General features: G+C 36.9%; 4 protein-coding genes across 4 annotated transcripts; 2 read left to right on the top strand and 2 right to left on the bottom strand.

Moving 5' to 3' along the window:
- Nucleotides 1–2051: 2051 nt before the first annotated feature.
- LOC106374342 (9-cis-epoxycarotenoid dioxygenase NCED2, chloroplastic-like) lies at nucleotides 2052–4578 on the top strand. The gene has a single exon (XM_013814393.3). It carries the CDS (start codon nucleotides 2753–2755, stop codon nucleotides 4496–4498), a length of 1746 nt encoding a protein of 581 aa, XP_013669847.2. The 5' UTR covers nucleotides 2052–2752; the 3' UTR covers nucleotides 4499–4578.
- Nucleotides 4579–12239: 7661 nt separating this feature from the next.
- Nucleotides 12240–15119, bottom strand: LOC106374343 (glycolate oxidase 3-like). The gene is made up of 11 exons (XM_048745475.1): nucleotides 14664–15119; nucleotides 14441–14565; nucleotides 14280–14326; nucleotides 14120–14197; nucleotides 13905–14029; nucleotides 13763–13829; nucleotides 13614–13676; nucleotides 13462–13531; nucleotides 13277–13377; nucleotides 13022–13126; nucleotides 12240–12779 (listed from the first exon to the last, which is right to left on the bottom strand). The coding sequence occupies exons 1-11, from the start codon at nucleotides 14798–14800 to the stop codon at nucleotides 12591–12593; spliced, it is 1107 nt and encodes a 368-aa protein (XP_048601432.1). The 5' UTR covers nucleotides 14801–15119; the 3' UTR covers nucleotides 12240–12590.
- A 7515-nt stretch (nucleotides 15120–22634) lies between these two features.
- Nucleotides 22635–24315, top strand: LOC106375670 (protease Do-like 5, chloroplastic). The gene is made up of 7 exons (XM_013815640.3): nucleotides 22635–22999; nucleotides 23074–23208; nucleotides 23284–23346; nucleotides 23444–23533; nucleotides 23633–23755; nucleotides 23845–24007; nucleotides 24102–24315. The coding sequence occupies exons 1-7, from the start codon at nucleotides 22736–22738 to the stop codon at nucleotides 24206–24208; spliced, it is 945 nt and encodes a 314-aa protein (XP_013671094.2). The 5' UTR covers nucleotides 22635–22735; the 3' UTR covers nucleotides 24209–24315.
- On the bottom strand, nucleotides 24206–24764 carry LOC106375671. The gene has a single exon (XM_013815641.3). It carries the CDS (start codon nucleotides 24733–24735, stop codon nucleotides 24391–24393), a length of 345 nt encoding a protein of 114 aa, XP_013671095.2. The 5' UTR covers nucleotides 24736–24764; the 3' UTR covers nucleotides 24206–24390.
- Between the last annotated feature and the right edge of the window lie 594 nt (nucleotides 24765–25358).

A 25358-nucleotide genomic window follows, 5' to 3' on the forward strand; every position in this document is an offset into this window, starting at 1 on the left:
TGTGTTCGTCGGTATTTTGCCGACGAATTGCCGACGAATATCAGTATACCGACGAGATGATACCGACGGACATATTTCGTCGGTATTCCATCGGTATGCTACTTTCCCGACGAGATTATGACGGATTTGTCCATCGGTATCAAGCAGTTTTCTTGTAGTGATTGCTTTTGTCAACAATTTTAAAAGATTTTTAAAATAATTGTAGTATGTATGGATACTATATATGTGGGGAGTTTTCAAAAGTAGCATACTATTGAAAATGCTAAGAATCTAGTGTAAGATTTGCAACTTTCAAGTTTAAACATTTTTTCCAAGCTAGAAATAACTATATTAATTATTTTAAGCAAAACTGAACTTTAAATCATGAACTATGAACTTGTATAGCTTCTTCCAATGCTACTATATGATATTTGATATTTATGTTCAAGAATGTTTTAATAAAAGTATGCGTGTTTTGTATATACATTTGTTGCACTATATAATCCTCATCTGAAACATAATGCTACATGAAGATTATGCAGACCTTTTTTGTCAAAAGATAATGCGGACCTTTATTGACAGAATACTGAAATCGGAAACGTTCTTTGCGATAAAGGTGCTAGACCAAAAGCTTCTCTTATGTTTTTGGACCATGTTAATTCGGAAGGAAATTAACTTGAGACTAAACTGCATGGACTCAGAAGAAGAAAAACAGATACACTGAAACAAAATCATATGAAGTTTTTAATTTCTTTTTCGACTTTTAGTAAAACTGCTGCATGAGGGACCGATACCGTGAATTTTTTCGTGCTTGTTCCAAGTTCGAAGTACCATTTATACAAATAAGAATTTTTGGATCATACATACCTAGTTTTTTTCAATTTTGATTATATGGAGATAAAGCAAACATCCGAAGATTTTGTACTACCTTTTAGATCTATTTTCTAAGTAAGCTTATAAATTTAATTTAATGTATTCAAATTTTAGAATAACATTAAAATACCTCTATATCAGGAAGTACCGGTTTCGATTCCAAAAAAAAGATAATTTATGCAGAATATCAGGAGGAATGGATTTCACATGCGGATTAGGGTGATGCAGTTAAACATAAATCCTCATGAGCCAATACAATATTGTCAACTATGGTATCGTTTATTTAGTGTTTTTTTATAGTTTGTAATATAGCATAATTAACCAATGTTAAAAAAAAGAATAACACCAAAATGACTTATGAACAAGTTGTATTTTTTTTTATAAAATAAATGTTTAAAATGGCTTTCTGATATGTCTAAGTGTCTTAGTGGTTTTCTTGTTTTATCCTTAACGTCTTAAACATAACACGTCCTTTTTATGATATTTTCAATCTGTATAACTGTTAATAAAATCAAATTTCCTTGTGTAAAACATTAATGCAGATTCAATCAAACCAATGGCCTAAGTTGGTTTTCACAAAGACAAAACAATACTTTATTAAGAGAGATGTAAAATATGTTAAGAAATTTTCATAATACCAATTGTGTTTTACAACAGTACCTTATTTGATTATCAGGAGCACAATGGTGTTTGATATGAAACTAGAAGTTTTGATGTGCCATGCGCAAAAATACATAATTTAAATATATATATATATTTTTTTTTCAAAAGAAAATTTTAGTTTACACTGAAACATTATTATTTGTCTATTTTAAGTGTTTTTTGTAATTTTATTCTTTTTTGATTTGCTTTGCAATTTTAATTTTATTTTATTTAAATTTCAGTAGAGTTAGAATTTTTTGATTAAGGGTATTTTTGAAAATTGGTATACAGCTTAATGTATTTCAAGCAACTTTGAAAAAAAATTATAATTAGTGTTGCTTTAGTTTTGTATTTTTTTTATGCATACTTACAGCTAATTTTGATAATATATATATAGAGAATATGATATATATAAGTTGATGTAAGAATATATTTTTAATTCTATTTAGTTTATTTTTTTATTGATTTGATATATATAAAATTTAATGGTGATATATGAATTACCAGATATATGAATTATTAGTTATTAATATATTTAATAGTTTTGCCAAAACAAGTATTTATACAAATTAAATAATAGTGATATATGAGTTAATAATAATTACCATATTAAATAATTTGCTACAAATATAAATCTTTATAAAGAAAATTGTACATCATAATTACATATATGTCATGTCATCATTGTTTTGAGAGTGAATTAATGTGGTGATAACATACATGCATATCGCATCACAATTAATGTCTATAAAATTTATCACTATATATTTTATGTCTTTTCAATTTAACTATAAATGAATTTTGTTTAAAAAAAACTTTGGTTAGTGTTATTCAATAAATAACGAAATTTAACACAAAGCAAATGACTTTTCAAGAAAAGATGGTTTTCCTAAATATGATATCAAAAAAAGGATTTGTTTACTAATACGAAATTTGACTTAGTGAAAAGCCTTGATGACTTCCCGATTTTACCATAAATCACTCATAACTGTTTAGTCTTAAATTTTGTTTCTATGGTATTTTCATGTAATATAAGGCATGGTTGAAATCATTTTATAAATTTACTGACTTAATATAGAGACTACTCTCTACCTCTCTCACTTACCCAACTCTATATATAGTTTCTCTTTCTTCGGTTTTCTTATCATCGAACCTTCCTTTCTTTTCCTCTCTCTCGTTCTGGCTCTCAGTCTTCAAACCAGAACACAAGATACAGTCACTGTCTCAAAATTCTAACGTAAGATCAAAACAGAAGCCAATGGTTTCTCTGCTTACAATGTCGACGAGCGGTGCTATAACATATCCTCAAGCCCAAAGTGATTTATGCATGAGGCCCATCAAAAGACAGCCGAAAGTTAAATGCACGGTGCACATCGACGTAACGGAGCAACCCCTAAAACTTTCTTCATTTACACCCAGAACCACTGCGACGCCGCCGCCGCAGCATAATTCCCTCCGACTAAACATCTTCCAGAAAGCGGCGGCGATTGCTATTGACGCGGCTGAGCGCGCGTTAATTTCCCACGAGAAAGATACTCCTCTTTCCAAAACCGCTGATCCAAGTGTTCAGATCGCCGGTAATTATTTTCCGGTATCGGAATATCCCGTCCGACAATTTCTTACCGTCGAAGGAACAATCCCTGACAGCATTGACGGAGTTTACGTCCGTAACGGCGCAAATCCAATGTTCGACCCGATCGCTGGACACCATTTATTCGACGGAGACGGAATGGTTCACGCCATTAAAATAACCAACGGTTCAGCAAGCTACGCATGCCGGTTTACTAAAACCGAGAGATTGATTCAGGAAACACGATTGGGTAGACCGGTTTTCCCGAAAGCAATCGGCGAGCTTCACGGCCACTCGGGAATCGCACGTCTGATGCTTTTCTACGCACGTGGGCTTTGCGGTCTCGTCAACAACCAAAACGGCGTCGGTGTAGCGAACGCCGGTTTGGTTTACTTCAATAACCGGCTGTTAGCAATGTCAGAAGACGATTTACCGTATCAGCTGAAAATAACTCAAACCGGGGATCTCGAAACCGTTGGGCGTTACGATTTCGACGGTCAGTTAAAATCCACGATGATCGCCCACCCGAAACTCGACCCGGTTACGAAGGAGCTCCACGCGCTGAGCTACGACGTCGTGAGAAAGCCTTACTTGAAGTACTTCAGATTCTCGCCGGACGGCGTTAAATCACCGGAACTAGAGATCCCGCTCGAGACTCCGACGATGATTCACGATTTCGCTATAACGGAGAACTTCGTGGTGATTCCGGATCAACAAGTCGTGTTCAAGCTAGGGGAGATGATGGCCGGAAACTCGCCGGTGGTTTTCGACGGCGATAAGGTTTCGCGATTGGGGATAATGCCGAAAGACGCGACGGAGGCTTCCGAGATAATCTGGGTGGATTCGCCGGAGACGTTCTGTTTCCATCTCTGGAACGCGTGGGAATCGCCGGAGACTGAGGAAGTGGTGGTGATCGGGTCGTGTATGTCGCCGGCGGATTCTATCTTCAACGAGAGAGACGAGAGCTTGAAAAGCGTCTTGACGGAGATCAGGATAAACCTCAGGACGCGTGAATCCACGCGTCGAGCGATGATGGTCGACGATGTGAATTTAGAGATCGGTATGGTTAACCGAAACCGGTTAGGTAGGAAAACCCGGTTCGCGTTTCTGGCTATCGCTGATCCTTGGCCGAAAGTCTCCGGTTTCGCTAAGGTTGATCTTGTCACCGGCGAAATTGAAAAGAACGTTTACGGCGATGAGAAGTACGGCGGAGAACCTTTTTTCTTGCCTAGTGGCTCCGTTGACGGTGGAGATAATGAAGATGATGGTTATATATTCTGTCACGTTCACGACGAAGAGAAAGAGACGTCGGAACTTCAAATTATTAACGCCGTTAATTTAAAGCTTGAAGCTACGATCAAACTACCGACTAGAGTACCGTACGGTTTTCATGGTACGTTTGTGGATGCAAGTGAACTCGTGGACCAAGTATAATAATTATTGTAATTTGTAGGTTTTGATATCTATTATTTCTAAATATTTGGCCTCATCTGGACGGGCATCGTTTTGACATATTTTCGTAACTTTACCATACAAATATACAATACAAACTCAAAATAATATATATGAAAGAAAATAAAAATTTAGTAACCTTAAGCACAAATTAAAGTGGAAACAAAAAAAAACTCAATAACAATGTTAAGCATAGTTGATTGTCGTGTTTCATAATATAAAAATAATAATATCAATTTACATAAGGATCTTTTAAATTATTAATTATCTTATACCATGTAATATAAATTGCTAATATAGATAAGGATCCTGCTTATCGTTTGCCTTTCATGCATGCATTGACTCTTGTTAGGAATATGAATAAAAAAACTTAGCTGTATCATCACTATAAAAGATGACTAGCGCAATAACGAAACAGTAGAAATGACTATCATAACAATCAAATGTAGATGACTCGTACCAGCAAAAGACTGTTCATATATGATCCATAGATCTCGAAATTTGTATTTTATGGGCAACAAATTCGTGGTACTAAGTGAAGCCACGTATGAATCATGTATTACTATACAATCACTATACTGTAAAATCGTATACCTAGATATCTACGTATATATGTATTTATATACGGACACAATTGGTGTGATTGTCAGATGAATGTATCAAGATGATGTCATGCACCTCATGTTGTTTACAAACGTTGCATAGTTAATGCAACCACGTTATTACATTTTTCGTTTTCATCCAAAGTAATTAGACAAAATTGTGTTATGTTTGATGGTCGTCATCCAAAACAAATAGTCATACAGTGAAGGTACAACCATATATTAACTTCATCAGTTTTGTTCCGTTCCATACAGGCCCGGCCCTGTAAAAAAAAGAAATTTAAAAAGCTGGAAGCATATTAAAAAAAAAGGTTGACATGGAGGCTTGAACTTGGCACCATTAAACAGAACAACAGATACTTAACCATCTGACCTACTGATAGCAATTGAAAAATGGCCGAAATTTTTCTCTCGACATTAAAGATCGGAAGCAGATGCTTATGCCGCTTCTGTCCAGGACCGCTCTTGGTTCCATATATAGTTCCAAATCAGAAACGTCTGGAAACAACGTTACTGAAAGAAAATAATAATATACAATCACAATTCTATAATCTATACAGATATTCAAAGTTTCCTAAAGAAACAAAGAGGAATTTGAATTTGATATCGGCCCGATACTACTGTTAGAGACTACTGTATCTAGTGAAAATCATCCAACCATTGAAAAATTGGATGTTGAAGGAAGAAACTTGATTTCTGTCATCAATATTCTTAGGTCTGGGCATTTTAACCTGGATCCGAAAACCCGAACCAGAACCGATCCAAAAATACCCGACCCAGACCCGGACCGAAAATTTACAAGTACCTTTTGGGTCTAAAATTGTTTTATCCGAATAGATCTGGAACCGAAAGGAACCGATCCGAATAGACCCGGACCCGAAAAGAACCGATCCGAATAGACTCGACCCGGTAAGAACCGATTTGTACCCGACTTAAAAACATGTATATCTAAAACTATGATATTTTGTGTTCTATTTTATACATATTATTTTATGATTTAGTTGAAATATCTTTTGTTAACAACATTTGTTATTTTGTAATATTGTTTAAGTAATATGAAGCTTTAAAATGTAAAATTTAGAGTTTAAAAATATTTTATTTTATTATTAATAGTTTCATTTAAGTTATTTTGTAAAATTTTAGATATATATGAATCCGAAAAGTTATGGGTATTTTAATTATTGATGGAACTGGGTATGTCATGTCTTTTTCAGATCCTAAATACCCGAACCCGACCCGGACCCGATATGAATCCGAAAAGTTATGGGTATTTTAATTATAGACCCGAACCGACCCGGACCCGAGAAGAACCGACCCGAACCCGAACCGAAAATTTCTAAGTACCTATTGGGTCTAAATATTTAAGATCCGAAAGATTCGGACCCGAAAGGAACCGGCCCGAACCCGACCCGAAGACCCGAACGCCCATGCCTAAATATTCTTTCTCATATCCAAGACGTCATCGGTCCCGATTCATTCAAAAAAAAAAGTCATAGGTCCCTAGTCTCCTGGGGCTGGAGACTAGATCAGTTTAAATGGATATTACTCTTTTCCTCGTCGCTATTGTTCTCAACAGTTGATCTTATATCTAAGAGTATCTAGCGGGATCAATGTTTAGGTTACTCCTGAGCTGAAAATCTTGCCAGCCTCTCTTTTTTTCCAATCCTAAATTTCTCCCATAACAATCTCCAAGATCTGGCAGTTTCGAAGACAAAATTGTTCTGCATTCATGGATAACCCTAGGCTCTATGGTTTCGAATAGAGAAACTCGATCATGTTTTGAATTTTACACCATAAGAATCCAAAGAATTATTGGAGCCAAAGGAACAAGTGATTAGTTGGATAGCAGCGCTTACATATAGCCTGTGGACATGGTATGTTCTGTGGATTAGTGAATGGACATATCTTTTCTCCACATATATACAAGTGGTGTTGGGAAAATTATCCAATATCGATGAGATGAAGATGGTATTAGACAACTAGAAAATTTAAGAAGAAGACTCTTAATATTTAGGAAAGGGTTTACTACAAAGATTTTGTTTTTGGAAACTCTCTTTTACAAATATTTTCTCTCTTTGTTTTTCTTGATTCTTGGATGATTACAAATGGTGCTAAGCACCCCTATTTATACAAGTGAAGGAGCACACTCCAACAAGTTCTAGATTTCTCTAAATTATTATTTATTTCAAAATATCTAACTCCATAACTTTCTCTCTTCTTCTACACAATTCTTCTTCTATACTTCTCCACTTTTCTCTAGATGTTTCTTCTTCTTGGACTAAGGCTTGATTATGATTTGATTAGTTTTGGGCTTAAGGAGGGAAATCCAACAAATCTCCCCCTTCCCGATTTAGCCCGAAACAGTCGCCATGCCTGTGCCTTTGCAGCAATCTTCAAACTTCTTGATCGGTAATACTTTGGTCATAAAGTCTGACCAATTTTCGTCGGTGTGTACCTTTGTGAGATGTATGAGCTTCTCTTCCAGAACTTCTCGGATCCAGTGATGTCGGATATCAATGTGCTTTGAGCGAGAGTGAAACGTTGGATTCTTTGCTAAGTGAATAGCACTTTGGTTGTCACATAGCATGTTGTACTTGTCTTGCTTTACTCTCAACTCAAGCAAGAAGTTCTTCATCCATAGCATCTCCTTGCATGCTTCCGTTGCTGCGATGTACTCCGCTTCCGTTGTGGATAAGGCAACACACTTTTGTAATTTCGATTGCCAGGAAACAGCTCCCCCTGCAAAGGTAGTCACAAATCCTGATGTTGATTTCCTTGAATCTTTATCACCAGCCCAATCTGCATCGGTGTAACCGTTCAGCTCCAATTTTCCATTGCCAAAACATAGACACTTCTTCGTTGTGCCTCGTAGATAGCGTAGGATCCACTTAACTGCTTTCCAATGCTCCTTTCCTGGATTCGCTAGAAAGCGACTCACAACTCCTACTGCATAGGCAATGTCCGGTCTGGTGCACACCATAGCATACATGAGACTGCCTACTGCTGATGCATATGGGGTAGTCTTCATTTCTTCTTTCTCTTTCTCACTTGTTGGACTTTGCTCCGAACATAACTTGAAATGTCCACCAAGTGGAGTGTTCACTGGCTTTGCCTTATTCATGTTGAATCTCTCCAACACCCTTTCAACATATCGTTCTTGGGATAACCACAAAAGCTTCTTTGGTCTATCCCGAGTGATTTTCATTCCAAGAATCTGTCTCGCTTGCCCCAAATCTTTCATTGCAAAGGACTCTCCTAGGTCATTCTTCAATGCGGCTATTTTGTTGCGATCTTGGCCCACAATCAACATATCGTCAACATAGAGTAATAATATGAGAAAGTCGCCGCTTTCGTACCTCTTTATAAAAACGCAATGATCGTTCTTGGTTTTCTTGAAGTTGTGATCCACCATGAAGGAGTCAAACTTCTTATACCATTGTCTTGGGGCTTGCTTGAGACCGTAAAGACTCTTCTTTAATCGGCACACCAAGTCTTCTTTTCCTGGAACCTTGAATCCTTCAGGTTGCTCCATATAGATCTCCTCCTCGAGTTCACCATGTAGAAAGGCCGTCTTGACATCGAGTTGTTCAATCTCCAAGTCTAGAACTGCTGCTAGACCAAGAACCACTCGGATAGAGGACATCTTCACCACTGGAGAGAATATTTCTTCAAAATCTATGCCTTTCTTTTGGTTGAATCCTTTCACAACCAATCGAGCTTTGTATCTTGGATTTGAGCTTCTATCTTCATACTTCAACCTATACACCCACTTGTTCTTCAAGGCTCTCTTTCCTTTTGGTAGCTTCATCAGCTCATAAGTGTGATTATCATGCAAGGATTGCATTTCATCTTGCATAGCTTCAACCCACTTATCTTTATGGGTGTCTCCTATGGCCTCCTCATAGCTTTGAGGCTCCCCCTCATCTGTAAGATTAACGTACTCATCTCGATAATATCTTACAGATGGTCTTGTCTCTCTTCCAGACCTTCTTGGCTCATGTTCTTCCTCTGGCTCCACTTGAACTTCTTCTTCACCTTCATCACCATTCGGATCCATGATTGGATCCCCTTCGCCATCATCTCCAATCACTTGTTCATGATCTTGAGGCTTATGAGAATCTTCATTCCTTACAACCCTTAGCTTTGGTTTCTTTGATTTGTTGATGTCTTCGATTGTTTGATCTTCGAAGAAAACAACATCTCTGCTCCGGATAACTTTTCTGTTAACCGGATCCCAAAGCCGATAGCCGAATTCGTCTTTTGGTGATCCAAGATAAATGCACTCTTTAGTCTTAGAGTCTAGCTTGGCTCGTTCATCCTTAGGTATATGGACAAACGTTCTGCAACCGAACACCTTCAAATGGTTGTAAGAGACCTTCTTACCCGACCAAACTTCCTCCGGGACATCGCCTTCCAAAGGAACTGATGGTGTAAGATTTATGACGTCCACTGCAGTCTTTATGGCTTCTCCCCAAAATGGTTTGGGTAGTTTAGCGTGAGAGAGCATGCACCGAACTCTTTCTGTGATCGTTCGATTCATTCTTTCAGCTAGCCCGTTCAGTTGTGGCGTCTTTGGTGGTGTCTTCTCCATCCTGATTCCATGAGCTTTGCAAAACGCTTCAAAGGGACCTCGGTACTCTCCACCATTGTCAGATCGAACACACTTGAGTTTTTGACCCGTACTTCGCTCTGCTTGGGCTACAAACTCCTTGAAAGCATCAAGAACTTGATCTTTTGACTTCAAAAGGTATACCCATACCTTCCTTGAATGGTCATCAATAAAGGTGACGAAATATGATGCCCCTCCATTGGATTTCTCGGACATGGAGCATACGTCAGTATGCACAAGATCAAGAATATGCTTTCTTCTCATAGGCGTAGATGATCTTCGGAAAGCGACCCTATGTTGTTTTCCGGCTAAGCAATCATGACATGGTGAGAGAGAAATACCTTTCATATCAGGAAGAAGTTTCTTGCTAGAAAGTATACTTAAACCTTTCTCACTCATATGCCCGAGTCTTCGGTGCCATATATCGATGTCATCACTTGCAACGTTTACTTCTTCCTTGCAAAGCTTGGCTTGAGTCACGTATAATGAGCCTTCTTTTCTTCCTCGAGCCATGATCAAACTTCCTTTGGTTAACTTCCATTTGCCACCACCAAAATGACTGTCCAAGCCGACATCATCGAGCTTTCCGGTTGATATGAGATTGAGTCGCATGTCGGGAACATGTCTCACATCCTTGAGAACTATCTTACATCCAGTGTTTGATGTAAGAATAACATCCCCCTTTCCAATGATCTTGCTTCTTCCTTGATTTCCCATTTGAACATTACCAAAGTCACCACTTTGATAGGTTGTGAAGAAGCTTCCATGAGGGGTGACGTGAAAAGAAGCACCAGAATCAACGATCCATGAGCTATCATCAGAGCTAAGATTACATTCTCCAACGAGATATAATTCTTCGCTCTGGTCTTCCACAATGGTGGTAGTCTTTTCTTCATGCTTCTTTGTAGGATTGAACCGGTCTGGTTTGATATTACCGGCTTGTTTGTCTTTCTTGAAAAACCGACATTCCGACTTCATGTGACCCTGTTTGCCACAGTAATAGCAAGTAACTCTCGGACGTGACTTGGATCTTCCTCGAGATTGGTCTCGTCCTCTGCTTCGGTTTTGACCACGAGTCTCTTCTCTACCTCGTCTATCAACAATGTTAGCTTCTGAATATGAACTCGAACCTCGTTCCTTCCTGCGAACTTCTTCGTTTAGAAGGCTATCAGTGACGGTGTCCATGGTAAGCTTTCCCTCCGGTGCTGAATTGCTTAGAGTGACAACTAGTGTGTCCCAACTCTCCGGCAGTGAACTGAGGAGTAAAAGGGCTTGCATTTCGTCTTCAACCTTCATATCAACTTTGTTAAGCTGATTTACAATCCCCTTGAAATTGTTCAAGTGCTCCATCATGCTCTGGCCATCCTTGTACTCCAACTTTACCAACCGTCGAACAAGAAGAGCTTTGTTTCGAGGTGTTTTCTTTTGAATCATGGATTCAAGTTTTGTCCATAATTCAAAAGCATTTGTGTAGGTAGAGACATGTTCAAAAAGAGATCGGTCGACATACTTACGGATTACGGCAACCGCCTTTCTATTAAGAATCTCCCATGCTTTATCATCCTTTCCTTCCGGCTTATCCTTCATGATGATGGGCTCATGCAAATCCTTACAATAAAGGTGATCTTCCATCATCGGTTTCCAATAAGAGAAGTTGTCCGTCGTGAGCTTGAACATGTCACCTTCAAAGGTAACGGTGGCCTCCATCTTCACTTCTTCAAAGATAACGGTAACCTTGCTCTGATACCAGCTGTTGGGAAAATTATCCAATATCGATGAGATGAAGATGGTATTAGACAACTAGAAAATTTAAGAAGAAGACTCTTAATATTTAGGAAAGGGTTTACTACAAAGATTTTGTTTTTGGAAACTCTCTCTTACAAATATTTTCTCTCTTTGTTTTTCTTGATTCTTGGATGATTACAAATGGTGCTAAGCACCCCTATTTATACAAGTGAAGGAGCATACTCCAACAAGTTCTAGATTTCTCTAAATTATTATTTATTTCAAAATATCTAACTCCATAACTTTCTCTCTTCTTCTACACAATTCTTCTTCTATACTTCTCCACTTTTCTCTAGATGTTTCTTCTTCTTGGACTAAGGCTTGATTATGATTTGATTAGTTTTGGGCTTAAGGAGGGATATCCAACAAGTGGTTCATTTTATTTTTTTGGTAATCAAGTGGTTCATTTAAAAGTTCCATAAGAAAACAAGCCCAAAATAGTCACCGGAAGTGCCCCGCAGAACACCATCTCTTCTATTTAAGTGTTTATGAAGCATATGAATATGAAATTAATTCAGTCAAAAACCATTATTTACATCAAGGTGCTGTACCTGTGGTAAGAAGAAATAAATCAAAGAATAAAAAAGTCCGTTGAAAGAACCAACTGAAAAAGGTAACGGTCTTCTTCTTTTTTTTTTTTTTTTGCAAACCAATATCTGACGCAATCTTCATATGTTTTGCCTCCCAAATCTACCACAGAGATTTTTCTCATGGTTTTGTCCACGATTTTGATGAGTCGCAGTGGAAGAAACTGCGGACACAATTGAGAGAAAGGGTGAACGTCTCTAACACTCTTGCTTCTCACACACGTCACTTTCTATTTACCAGGCACAATTGGGAGAAAGCTCGTCCAAACTAGAGCTAGAAAGATGGAAAGAAAAACCAAAAAGTTCTGATTGGTACAACATATTGGAGTGTGAAATTAAAGACTTACTTCAAATATCATATACGCAATTCTTTTTACTCAAATGTAAATTTTTATTTTAGTTCGATGAGATTATTACTTCATATATCCAACCATCCATCTCTTCTTTTGTTTTCCTCGATGATTATTAAACCAAGTGATCAATAAGATTCCCTATAGCTTGGCCGGGAGGTAATGAGGAAAGTCCCAATCGGTCTTGATGTGGTTTCTACTGATCTCTCTCAGAGAACTGCACCCACTTAGTGCCATTGTCAGCTCGAGCTCATCTCTTAGCATTTGCAGCATCTTCCTCACTCCGGCCTCTCCGTCCGCTGCAAGCGAGAACAAGGTTGGCCTCCCAACCTAATCAACATTTAATAATTAGTTACATGTCGTGTGAATTATTATATTATCAAGTGAGGGTATTCATATGCTAGCAATGGGATTAGTCATTTTCTTGGGTTCATTTTTGACTAATCCCATTGCTAGCATGGTAAAAATTAGGGAGAGGCAATCAGTGTTACTACTCATGCAGAACCGAAATGAAAAGAGAGAAAACATGGGGAATATAAGAGCTAAAGAGTGTGTTTGATGAATGAACTTACAAAGACACCTGAAGCTCCAAGAGCCAATGCTTTAAATATATCTGTTCCACGGCGAACCCCACCGTCAAGAAACACCGGTATCCGACCCTGCACGGCTTTAACCACCTGCCATTTTTGAATTTGCTTGGTAGAATCAAATTTAAATATCCATAAAACAAATATGAAAAAAATAAGCTGAAGTCTTTTTTTTTGTAACACTGATGAAGTCATTATTTAGAACTGTTTTTTCTAATGTAAATGCATTTAGAGGTTAACCTCTTCAAGGGCCATTATAGTTGGAGGGACATAATCGAGCTGACGAGCTCCATGGTTAGAAACTATAATCCCTTCAGCTCCATATTCAACCGCGATCCTTGCTGCCAAAATTTCAAATGATCAAAAGAATGTTCTCAACTTTGTTTTTGTGATTTTAAAGTAAAAGGTTTGATGCAGAGTGTTACCATCCTCAGCTGTAAGAACACCCTTGAGAAGTATTGGCAAGCTTGTGATTGATTGGAGCCACTTTATATCCTATAAGAAGAAGAAACAAACAGCTCAGAGAAGCTGAAACAAAATACTTGCCAGCTGAACAAATATTTAGACATATTCTAACCTTCCAGCTAAGTGATTGATCAACTTGACTTGCAGCATAAGAAGCTAGCCATGAGTCATTGGTCTGCAATTATCAACAGAAACAGATAGTGTAAGGTATTTAGCTTCTAGATCCATTTTGTATGTTTATTATATCATTGTGTCACTGACCTTGTCTATTTCCCCAAGATCCAACCCTTCGAAGTTCTTCAAAGTTAGATCTCGAGGAAGCGCGAATCTGCAAAAGATAATATCCATCAAGGTAAGCAAAATATTTCACAAACTTTTATATGATGGTGTGAAGTTTATTCACCTGTTTTTGATGTCGGCTTCTCTGCGTCCGAACCTAGGGGTATCTACAGTAAGAGCAATCGCTTTGAATCCAGCTTCTTCAGCTCGTTTCGCAAGCTGTCTAACCACGTATCTGTCCTCATAGACCTGGAATCAAGAGAGAATCAATAGCTAAAAAAATTATCGAAAAGTGAAAATACATAACTCGTGTGGAGAAAAGCTCATGTGCATACTTACGTAGAGTTGGAAGAAACGAATACCAGGTCCTGTGGAAGCAACTTCATCAACACTACAAGTAGCACATGTAGATAAAGTCTGAAAAAAATATCAAATAATAATTAAAATGAATGTAAAAAGGAGATAGCCAATAAGATGTTGAGAGAGAGAGAATCAAAACCATGATCGTTCCAGCAGCGGAAGTAGCTCTGGCGGTTGCAAGCTCGCCTGCAATGACAAGCCATTTCACATAGTGAACGTTAAGGGAAATGAGATTGCTTCTTTTTCCTTACAAGACATCTCAAGAAGCTACTCTCATAACATATCTCAAAAAGGACTTACCATCAGGGTGAGCCATTTTCTGCATTGCCGTAGGAGCAACCATGATTGGCATGGAAATGTTAAACCCTAAAACCCTTGTGCTCACATCAATCTCGCTTACATCTTTGAGAATCCGAGGCCTAAACCTATTTTTTTTCAACATATGAAAAAGGAAAAGTAATATACCCCAATACTTAAATACAATTTATAAGGAGGAAAGGAAAGAACATATGGGTTCCCTTACAGAATCCTGGAGAAGGCGTTACGATTCTCCTGAAGAGTCCACTGATCCTCTGCACCAGATGCATAGTAATCATATACCAACTTTGGTAATTTCTCCTTTGCGATTTTCTCGTATTCCATCACGTTCGTTATCTCCATTTCTTTTTTGTAATTTCTGCGCGGGATTACACGGAGAACGTCTTGGTGTTCTTGAGAAGGTGGCGAAGAATACTATAAGATGAAGTCATAAAGTAACATACGTCTCTGTACCCAAAGTTATATTATAACTGGCAACTACTTTCTTTATATTTTATACAGAGCTAAGACCACGTTTATCCCTAGTTCTTAATGGGATCCTTAGCCCAAATAAGTGAATTAATTAAATCAAAACAAAAGAAAAAGGAGATTATCGATCTTTACTTTGAGATTTTTGTGATCGGTAATAAGGGAGGTGTTAGAGGCACGTGTCAGCACAGGAGGTAAAAGTATTTTTTTTTCTATTTTCTTTTCTGTTTTATTTTCTTCTCTCCTCTCACTTCGTTCTCTCATCTCTCCCCGTTTTCTCCGTCAACAAAGAAGGAGCGAACCGACGAAAGATCAAAACCCACGACCGTGCCTCCACCACTGATCCTCCGTCGTGGTTCTCGTCTTCTCGTCTTCTCGTCTTCTCCGTCGCCGATTGAAACAACCACCGATCGAAACCCACAACCGATCGAAACCCACCAGCAAGGACGACGGCTATCGCGATCCAGACGGCGTCTCCTCCGTATGGTCTCGTCATCGCCGGCAGTAGAAGATCGAAACCCACCACCGATCGAACGTCTTCTCTTGTTTCGTCCTCCGTCTTCTCTCGTCTTCACCGCCAGAAAAAGGATCAAAATCCACCAAGGACGAAGATTGTGTCGGTCCTTACGGCGTCTCCTCTGTCTTCTCTCAGTCCCGACAAAGTCTCCTCCGTCGCTTCACGTCTTCTCCGGCAGAAGAACCCACCACGGACGACGAGTGTCTCGGTACTCATCAAAGCCGCGATTCCGTCTTCTCTCTACTTCTCCGTCAGAAGACCGAACGAGACCACCACGGAAATCGACTCTCTCGGTCTTCATCACGGCGTCGATGCCGTCTTCTCTCTTCTTCTCCGTCAGAAGACCGATCTCTTCAACTTTGAGATCACTTCCGAAGTGGTAAATGTTTCGAACTTTGGCTCAGTATTTTTGGTATTAAGTTAGTTCAGATTGAAACCGGTAACGTTTGAGACTAGTTAGTTTAGATTGAGATTGAAACTGGTAAAGATTTGAGACTAGTTAATTTAGATTGAGATTTAAATTAGCTAGTTCTTAATCTAGCAAACTGGTAAATGATTGGAAGTTCGGCTCTGTATTGTTGTGTATTGTTCTCTATAGATCATCTTCTGATTTGGTTTGGTTTACATTGAAATCATTTATTTACATAATTTTATTTGCTTTGGTTTGCGTTGATGAATCATGTGAGGAGGCAAAGATCTGAATGAGCAGCCAAAGACAGCTTATTTCTTGGAGGTGTTGGCCCGGTGAGGAAGGGTGTGAAGCACACTTGAGACTCTCGGTTAGGTAAGTGTCCAAAACTTCATAGTTGACTGCTTAATAAATGCTGGTTAGATTTAGGTTATGGTTGTGATGAATGCTTGCGATTAATGGTTGTGTTCAATGTTTGTGTTAGATAGTATTGCTCTGATGTGTGCTAGATAATAAATTTGTTAGATACTTGTCTAATCACCTCAACTCAAATAAAATCAAAGAGTAAAGCTAATTAAAAGCCACCTAACACGAACTTCCTCTCCTATCTCGTATTAAAACATCATCTTTCTCTCTTTCTTTTCATCAATAAACACATTTCTTCTTCTTCCTCTCTTCTCTCACATATCAGGATATGGATTCTACCAATTTTGTTGAGCTGTTGAACAGTCAACAAGATACTGTCTTTCCTGAAACCTTTCCTTATGCACGTTTTTCACATGGTGGTGAGCACGGTTCATCTCAACTCCCTACTGAAACCTCTAGCTTCTGTGAAGAATCACCAACAAAGCGGAGAGGAAGAAGGAAATGGACAGTGTCAGATGATCTAGTCTTCATTAGCGCCTGACTAAACACGAGTAAGGACCCTTTGGTGGGCAATGAACAGAAAGCAGGAGCTTTCTGGCAACGCAATGCAGAGTACTATGCAGCAAGTCCAAAGGTGGAAAGGGGTGAGAAGATAGAGCCCATTCAGTGTAAGCAAAGGTGGCAGAAGATTAACGATCTTGTTTGCAAGTTCTCTGGATGCTATGTGGTTGCAACAAGACAGAAAACAAGTGGTCAGAGTGAGGCTGATATTGTGAAAATGGCACACACCATCTTTGCCAACGACCATAAAACAAAATTTAACCTTCACCATGATTGGGAGGAGTTGAGGCACGACCAGAAATGGTGTGAAGCTGCAACGCACAAGATTACTGGAAGCAGTAAGAAGAGAAAGTGTGATGGAGCACAATCAGATGGAGCAACTTCCCCTCTCTGTGATCAAGCAACGCAACGACCTCCTGGTGTTAAGGCGGCGAAAGCAGCAAGCGGTAAGAGAAGTATAGGAGATCACCAGGAAGGGAAAGGAACAGCTGAGTTTCAGACAATGTGGTCTATTAAAGAGAGAGATTTAATCGTTAAAGAGAGACTTTCGAAGCAACGTTTGCTTGAAAGTCTCATCTCCAAAAAAGACCCACTTTTTGAAGCTGAAGAAGCTCTAAAGCAGAAGCTAATAAATCGAGTGTTTGAAGATGTTTAATTCCTCTATGTTTCAACTTATGTTATTCCTCTAGTTTTCTTGTTCTGTTTCATGTTTCTCTCTGTATGTTTCAAGTTGTTGTGATATGTTGTGTTATAAAATCTCTGTTCTTCTATAAAATTGTTGTTTTGTTATAAAATTTCTCTTATGTTTCATGTTTCTGGTGTGATCTTTCATCTGTTGTGTCTTTATATTTGTGTGCAGAGAGACACAGATGATGATAAGAGGTCACAAGACAAAGATGATCACGGGTGAGGTCGCAAGATTGTTGAGAAGAAGAAGCAAAAAATGTCAAAAGAGAGAACAAGCTTGTATGTATGTGTCACGGGTGTTGTACTTATGTTTGTAGGTATGTGTCACAAGTGGTCACAAGGTTGTATGTCTTTTACTAATGTTTGTATTTATGTGACACGAGAACAAGTCACGAGATGTTGTAATCTATACAAGTCATTTGCTCTATATAAAGATTTCATTCACCATCTATTGTAATCACCAAGACTTCTCACCTTCTCACCAAACGCTCTTCTTCAGAGCTTTGAATCACCAAGACTTCTTCTCACCTTTCTCATCTCATCATCACAAAGCTATTCTCCTTTTCTCATCATCTCAAAGCTATTCTCACCAAACGCTTTTCTTCTTTTTTTTTATCACAACTCCTTTTACGAATTATTTAAAAATAATTCTCCTTGATCAACTATATTTATTCAATGGCTTCTTCTTCTCATAACACTTTTGATCAAGATGATGAAAGTTTTGATCAATATTTTGATCAATATTTTGATGACTATTTTGATCAAACACTAGAGAATTTAGCCAATAATTATGGTGATCAAGAAATCGAAAGAAAAAGAAGAAAAAAACGGGTTTATATAGAAAGAAACCGGGAAGAAGGCGATCAACGTTTATGGAATGATTATTTCAGTGAAAATCCAACATATCCTGAAAATCTATTCTGACGACGATTTAGAATGAACAAGTCATTGTTCATGCGTATTGTTGATCGACTCTCTAATGAAGTTGAATACTTTCGAGAAAGAAAGATGCTCTCGGAAGGCGTAGTCTCTCTGCACTTCAAAAGTGTACAGCAGCCATTCGTGTCTTGGCGTATGGTTCTGCGGCTAACGCTGTTGACGAATACCTCCGACTCGGTGCAACTACTGCTCGGTTATGTGTCGAACATTTTGTCGAATGAATAATAAATCTATTCGGCGATGAGTACCTATGAAGACCAACACCGGCTGATCTTGAACGTCTACTTTATATTGGTGAGCAACGTGGATTTCCGGGGATGATAGGAAGCATCGATTGTATGCATTGGGAGTGGAAGAATTGTCCCACCGCTTGGAAAGGGCAATATTCACGCGGTTCGGCTAAACCCACAATCGTATTAGAGGCGGTTGCTTCGTACGATTTATGGATATGGCATGCGTTTTTTGGACCTCCGGGTCCCTTAAATGATATCAATGTTCTTGATCGCTCATCAGTTTTTGATGACATAATAAACGGTCAAGCTCCACAAGTTACTTTCTCTGTCAATGGAAACGAGTATCGTTTGGCTTACTATCTCACCGATGGTGTTCATCCGAAATGAGCAACTTTTGTCCAATCTATTTCACTGCCACAAGGTCCGAAAGCGGCTTTATTTGCTCAACATCAAGAAGGTGTCCGAAAAGATGTCGAGCGTGCTTTTGGAGTCTTGCAAGCTCGATTTGGCATTATTAAAAATCCAGCACGTATTTGGGATAAAGCCAAAATCGGGAAGATTATGAGAGCATGTATCATACTCCATAATATGATAGTAGAAGACTAACGAGATGGTTACCGTCATTTTGATGTTTCAGAGTTCCAACAAGGAGAAGACAACGGAAGTTCACATGTAGATCTCACGTATTCTACAGACACGCCTTCAAATATCGCTAATATGATGGGTGTTCGAACTACTATTCGTGATAAACAAAGACATCGACAACTGAAGGCTGATTTGGTTGAACATATATGGCGTAAATTTGGACGTAATGAAGACAACAACTGAGCTCGGATGTTTTTTTCTAAATTTTCTCGTTTATTTTAGTAATCTTTGTTTTTATGTTTTTATTTAAAATCCTATGTTGAAAATGTTTTCTTATTTATGTTTTATTTAATAAATAAATTTGTCTTAAATTTTTTTTTTCTTAAGAACCTTTAATTAAGAAACTACCAATAGAGGCACAAAATCAAACATTTTCTTAATAGAGTTCTTAAGTCAACTAATGTACACTTATATAGTTAAATAATCATTAAGAAATCCATTAAGGATCCAAGGGATAAACATGCTCTAATGCATGCATGAACGCTCATAATCTACTCAGGACCCCGATAAATTTTATATAAAGGGGATGATTTGTTACCTTTTATATTATTATATTCTTATATATTTCCATATTATATTAAGTGTCAATAATTGGATTTAATCACAAAGCATGATCAGTTTCTAACTAGAAAAATACACTTGCCTATTTTTTTTTTAATTCTGGATAATCCTCTTATATATTAAATGAGAAATCACTTACGTGGTTTTTGCCTAGGTGTCAATTATAGAGAGAGTATAAGAGAATTGTTATAACTTGATTAGTTAAATGATATTTAATTTTTAATTATTTTAATTAGATCTAAAATAAAAGGTAAGTCTAGAACTAATTAATGTAACTTACCAAATAGTCTAAATGATATTACAAATAATAATTTATGGTAAACTAACTGTCAAAATTATAGAAAGTGTAATAATGTTTTATTAATTCTTTTTATATTTATATACTACATAATATAATTAGTCGAACACAATTTCTAGAAATCGATATAATGATTTCGTATTCTATATAAAACATTATATTCATATATAAAGAATTATAATAAAAGTCATTTATAAAAAAAATAAAGCATTTATAAAATTATCTATCATGGCTTACAAAATTATTTTATCTTAATTTTAAATTATTTATATGAGTTTATAAAACATTTATTAAAAATACAAATTCTCCTATATATTAAAATAGAAGTCACTTAAGTGAATTTTTCTTACATGTCGATCTTTTTTGAAGTCTTAAGAATTTTTTTTATAATTTACTTGGTCGATAATTTTTAATTTAATTTAATTTATTTTAGATTTAAAATAAAATAAAAAAATCTAGATTCAAATAATATAACTTGCCAAAAATATAAATTATATTACAAATACTGATTTATCGTAACTAATTGTTGAAATTATATAAAGAATATTTAATGCTTGATTAATTCTTTTTTATATTTATAAACTACATAATATAATGAACGGAACTTTTTTAAAATTTTATTATTTTAGTTATATCTAAAATAAAAGACAAGTCTAAAACTAATTACTATCACTTGCCAAATAACCTAAATAATATTACAAATAATAATTAATGGTAGCTAATTTTCAAAAATATAGAAAGTGTAATAATGTTTGATCAATTATTTGTATATTTATATACTACATAAAATAATGAATATAAAACAATTTATAGAAATCGATATAATGATTTTATATTCATATAAAAATATAGTTGTATCTATAATAATCTCTTATAATGTCCATATATGCTTTATAAGTAATTAGGCTTTGCAAATTTGAAGGACTATATTTAACGGATCATGTGAAAACTTTGATTAAAAAATGTTTTGCATTTAAGTAAAATAATATAGTAAATAAGGTAATGTTATGATTGAAAAGAATTCTAAGATGGATTTTTAGTTCGTTTATTGTATGTTTTGTATTACTATTTAAAGAGAGAAATAAATATTTGGCAAAAATATGTAAAAAATTAGGAAAATATTAGCAAAAATTTAATAAAAAGAACGAAATGATGACGAGAAAAAACAAGAAGAGCCCGAAGAAGATGCATAATAGGTATTGGAGAAGTTAATGTGATAATTACATATATAATTCTACAAGCATTTGTTATTACAAAATATTCATCAGTTATTTTTACACAAATTTATGAAAACTTTACGACTGATTTTCAAACTATATGTAGTTAAAAATTATATTTTTAATGTTTCTAATTATTATTCATACAATAATATATCCGCGAATTCGCGGGCAACCACCTAGTTATGATATTATAAACGACGATAAGAATATTACAGACGTTTCTACACCCGACAATTCTACATTCCTTTAGTGGATTCACATCTTAACTGCATCCTGAGCCGTCCTATGGAATATACGGTTGACGGAATTCCTTGCACCATAATGCAGATCTCTTGTAAGTGTTTTTTTCATTAGTTTTTCATAATTTCGCATTTTCTAAGAATCTAAACTCAGACTTCATAATGTAATAAAAGAATCATTAATCAAACAATTGGACCAAGTAGACTTCTACTATTTACCTAATTAGCTTACCTTGATCGTCACGAGTCATGATGAATCATGACCAAACGCTTATGACTGTATATACGGGATGTATATATCTAGAGGAGACTTTGAACATCATCTCCCACAGCTTTCTGTTTCAAATTTTAAACTTTTGCTGTTATGATGATTAGTGTGGTATGTAAACCTTGTAAAATGCTAGAAATATCATTAGTTATAGAAAGTTCCAAATATATGACATACTGATTTGAGCAGCATTTAAATTTTGAGGAAAAAAACATTCTGATATTAAAAACAATGTGGTATCCTAGATGGAGTCAACTACAAAGACCTTTCTTTGTCTTTCATTAACCAAAATAAACATTTGATGAATATAAGAAGCCGTGTACAACCAAAAATAGTATTCCCTCCTTTCAAAATGTTACATATTTTAGATTTTTCACACATTTTAACAAAATACATTAAATTTGCATAATTTTTTGTGACTATCTTTTTTCCGTAATTTTAAATCAATAAAAATTTAATAAGTGCAATTAAATTTTTTGAAATTTGTAATTAATAAATAAAATATGCATTGAAAATGCAAAAATAAATTTTTTTGAAACAAAATTTTTCTATAAAATATGTAACTTTACGAAACGGACGGAGTACGAATCAAGAAGACCACGTATAAACAAGCTATCTAGAGTATGATCTTATGCAGCCCACTACTGCCCACACTACCAAAAGTTAATGAATCTCTATATATATTTTTTTCACCTCAAGATTAACCCGGTTAAGACATTGTAAAGGATAAACTAAAACCAAAACCACATACCGAACCGGAAAAAAACGAACCTATACCATCTGCCTTATCTCCTCTCTGTGTAAGTTGGTGGTCGAGCGAGTGTGAGCCAGTGTAGGAGAGCTTCGAGAAGGAAGAAGGAGCCACGATGGTCGTTGCTCTTGCTTGTTCCTCAATCTCTTGTACTTTCACTCCATTTAACCGGTCGAATTCAGTGTTAGCTTGCTCCGGTTCGAATCCTGATCAGAGAAGAAGAACCGTGATCTTCGGTTCGAGCTTAGCGCTCGCCTCGTCTCTGCTCGCTTCCAATCAACAGAGTTTTCCGGTGGAATCTGCGATCGCATTGGAGCAACTTAAGGAAAAAGAAGAGGAGCTTGAGGACGAAGAAGAGAGAAATGTCAATCTCTTCCAGGTTTTTTGACAATTTCGAAACTCCTTTTCTTTTGTCCGTAGAAAATAAAAATCTCAACTTTTGCTGTTTGACAGAAAACTTCGGCGTCTGTTGTGTACATCGAAGACATTGAGCTTCCCAAAACTTCCTCTGATGAATCCAATGTCGAGGAAAATGCAAAGATCGAAGGGACAGGTTCTGGCTTCGTTTGGGACAAGCTTGGTCACATTGTACGCACAAATGAAAAAAAACCCTCATCTCAAGTCTCTGGTTCTGAATCCTGGTTGTTTGTTGAACAATTGTAGGTGACAAACTATCATGTCATTGCCAAGTTAGCTACAGATCAGAGTGGTTTACAACGTTGTAAGGTCTCCATCTTCTTTTATCCATTTGAGCACACGGAAAGAACACAAAGACAGACGTTGTAACTCAAGAGCAAACCATGGTTTTGTGTGTCTTGTGCAGGTGTCTCTAGTTGATGCCATGGGAACAAGATTTACAAAAGATGGGAAAATTGTGGGTCTTGATCCAGACAATGATCTTGCTGTTTTGAAGGTAATCTTGAGGCAATACGACGTTGAACATATTTTCAGACCATTTGAGTCGCATACTTTTATGTATTGTCATTTTTAATTAATGTTACTATACACTCAGATTGAAACCGAGGGGCGTGAGTTGAAACCTGTTGCTCTTGGTACCTCCAGTGACCTACGCGTAGGTCAGAGTTGCTTTGCTATTGGGAATCCGTATGGATATGAAAACACTTTGACAATAGGGGTAAGAGTTAGAAGACTCGTAAGTTTTTTATACATTAACATTTCACTTCTAATGGGATTATTTGTTTGGTTATCATGGGGATGGTGCAGGTAGTGAGTGGGTTGGGAAGAGAGATACCTTCACCCAACGGGAAGAGTATTCGAGAAGCTATCCAAACAGATGCTGACATTAACTCTGGCAATTCTGGAGGGCCATTGCTTGATTCTTATGGCCATACCATCGGCGTCAACACTGCCACATTCACCCGCAAAGGTTGATGATCTTCCCTTTTACCATATCTAAGAACTTAAACCTTGTTCTTCTGACATGACTCAGATACTGAAGAGAATGAGTTTTGTTGTTGCAGGGACTGGTATGTCTTCCGGAGTGAACTTTGCCATTCCCATTGACACAGTTGTTCGAACAGTACCCTATCTCATTGTGTATGGAACAGCATACAGAGACAGATTCTGAAGAAAACAAGCATCTTCTCTATTAAATGTAAATATAAAACTCCAAAAGGCTTCCAATGCATGTATACATTTATCTTCACAAAGTTATGTGAATCATTCACCATACAATACAAGAACATGGAATCAAATTTTGATTTCGGGGCATAACGAAGAGACCAACTCATCAAGTCTATAAAAGAGGCTCTACTCTTTGAGCTGAATCAATGAAAGTTGTTCCTCGATAGAGCAATCAACATGGCAAGAGGTCCTGCAAGAGGCAGGGATGAGGATCATACCAAGACAACGCTGTTCAGTAGGGGAAGGAGACGATCTTCTAATGCTGCGATACTCAACGGTGTCTTGGAGAATGATGTTTCCTTGTTTGTCAATGCAGTGGAAACTGCCAAGGAAGAATCTCCCGTCTTTGATTCCAACGAGCATCTGGCGGAACAAGAGCTTCCTCACTCGTGCTATCGGATATAAACCCGACTCTTCAGAGGTCGACGCAGCGACGGTGGTCGTGCTTCCTCCTGCATCGACTTGTTCCATTTTTCACGACAGGCTCTTGTTCTTGTGTATGCTTTACACACGAAAAGAAGAACAATCAAAGTTATAAACTTTGAATCTTAGAGATGGAAATAACCAAACTTTGAATCTTAGAGATGCAACAAGGCCTAAGAGATGCATAGAACCAAAGAAACAAAACCAAAATCGAACAAGGAACGATAATAGCAGAGAGAGAGAGAGAGAGAGAGATAAGATGATGTACGTAGTAGTAGTCTTCGGAGCTTCAAAGGCGAGTGCTCGTGGAACCCTAGGACTACTCTACGGCTCCGATTCGCAATCGCAGCTGAGACAATCGTCGGAGAAGACGAAATAAGATAGTTGAGTTTCTCCGTCTCTCTAGGGAGAGGCGAGAGAGAGACATGGGCCAAGGGTCCATTATCATTTAAATCAGAAAGCCATATAAGAAGCCCAATTAATTTCTTTCTTTTTCGTTATATTTTTACTTAATTTTTTTCTTTGTTTTCGGCACTAATTTGTTCATATTTTTATTTAAAAACAAATTTATTATTTTTTTGTTTATTGATTATCTTGATAAAGGAACAAGTGCATTGTAATTTAGAGACATTAAAATATTTATTAAATTATTAAATACATGTTAAATTGGA

This window comes from Brassica napus, chromosome C1, assembly GCF_020379485.1.
Source record: "Brassica napus cultivar Da-Ae chromosome C1, Da-Ae, whole genome shotgun sequence".
NCBI classification, from domain to species: Eukaryota; Viridiplantae; Streptophyta; class Magnoliopsida; order Brassicales; family Brassicaceae; genus Brassica; species Brassica napus.

Bases quoted from the DNA above. Each gene is read 5' to 3' on its own strand.
- LOC106375671 (XM_013815641.3), bottom strand. From the start codon at position 24,735: ATGGAACAAGTCGATGCAGGAGGAAGCACGACCACCGTCGCTGCGTCG.
- LOC106374343 (XM_048745475.1), bottom strand. From the start codon at position 14,800: ATGGAGATAACGAACGTGATGGAATACGAGAAAATCGCAAAGGAGAAA. The intron at 14,030-14,119 runs GTAAGTATGCAC...TCTTGATTCCAG, and splicing joins TTCGTTTCTTCCAACTCTAC to GTCTATGAGGACAGATACGT. The intron at 13,127-13,276 runs GTTAACCTCTAA...CAAAAATGGCAG, and splicing joins CTATAATGGCCCTTGAAGAG to GTGGTTAAAGCCGTGCAGGG.
- LOC106374342 (XM_013814393.3), top strand. From the start codon at position 2,753: ATGGTTTCTCTGCTTACAATGTCGACGAGCGGTGCTATAACATATCCT.
- LOC106375670 (XM_013815640.3), top strand. From the start codon at position 22,736: ATGGTCGTTGCTCTTGCTTGTTCCTCAATCTCTTGTACTTTCACTCCA. The intron at 23,000-23,073 runs GTTTTTTGACAA...GCTGTTTGACAG, and splicing joins GAAATGTCAATCTCTTCCAG to AAAACTTCGGCGTCTGTTGT. The intron at 23,756-23,844 runs GTAAGAGTTAGA...GGGATGGTGCAG, and splicing joins AAAACACTTTGACAATAGGG to GTAGTGAGTGGGTTGGGAAG.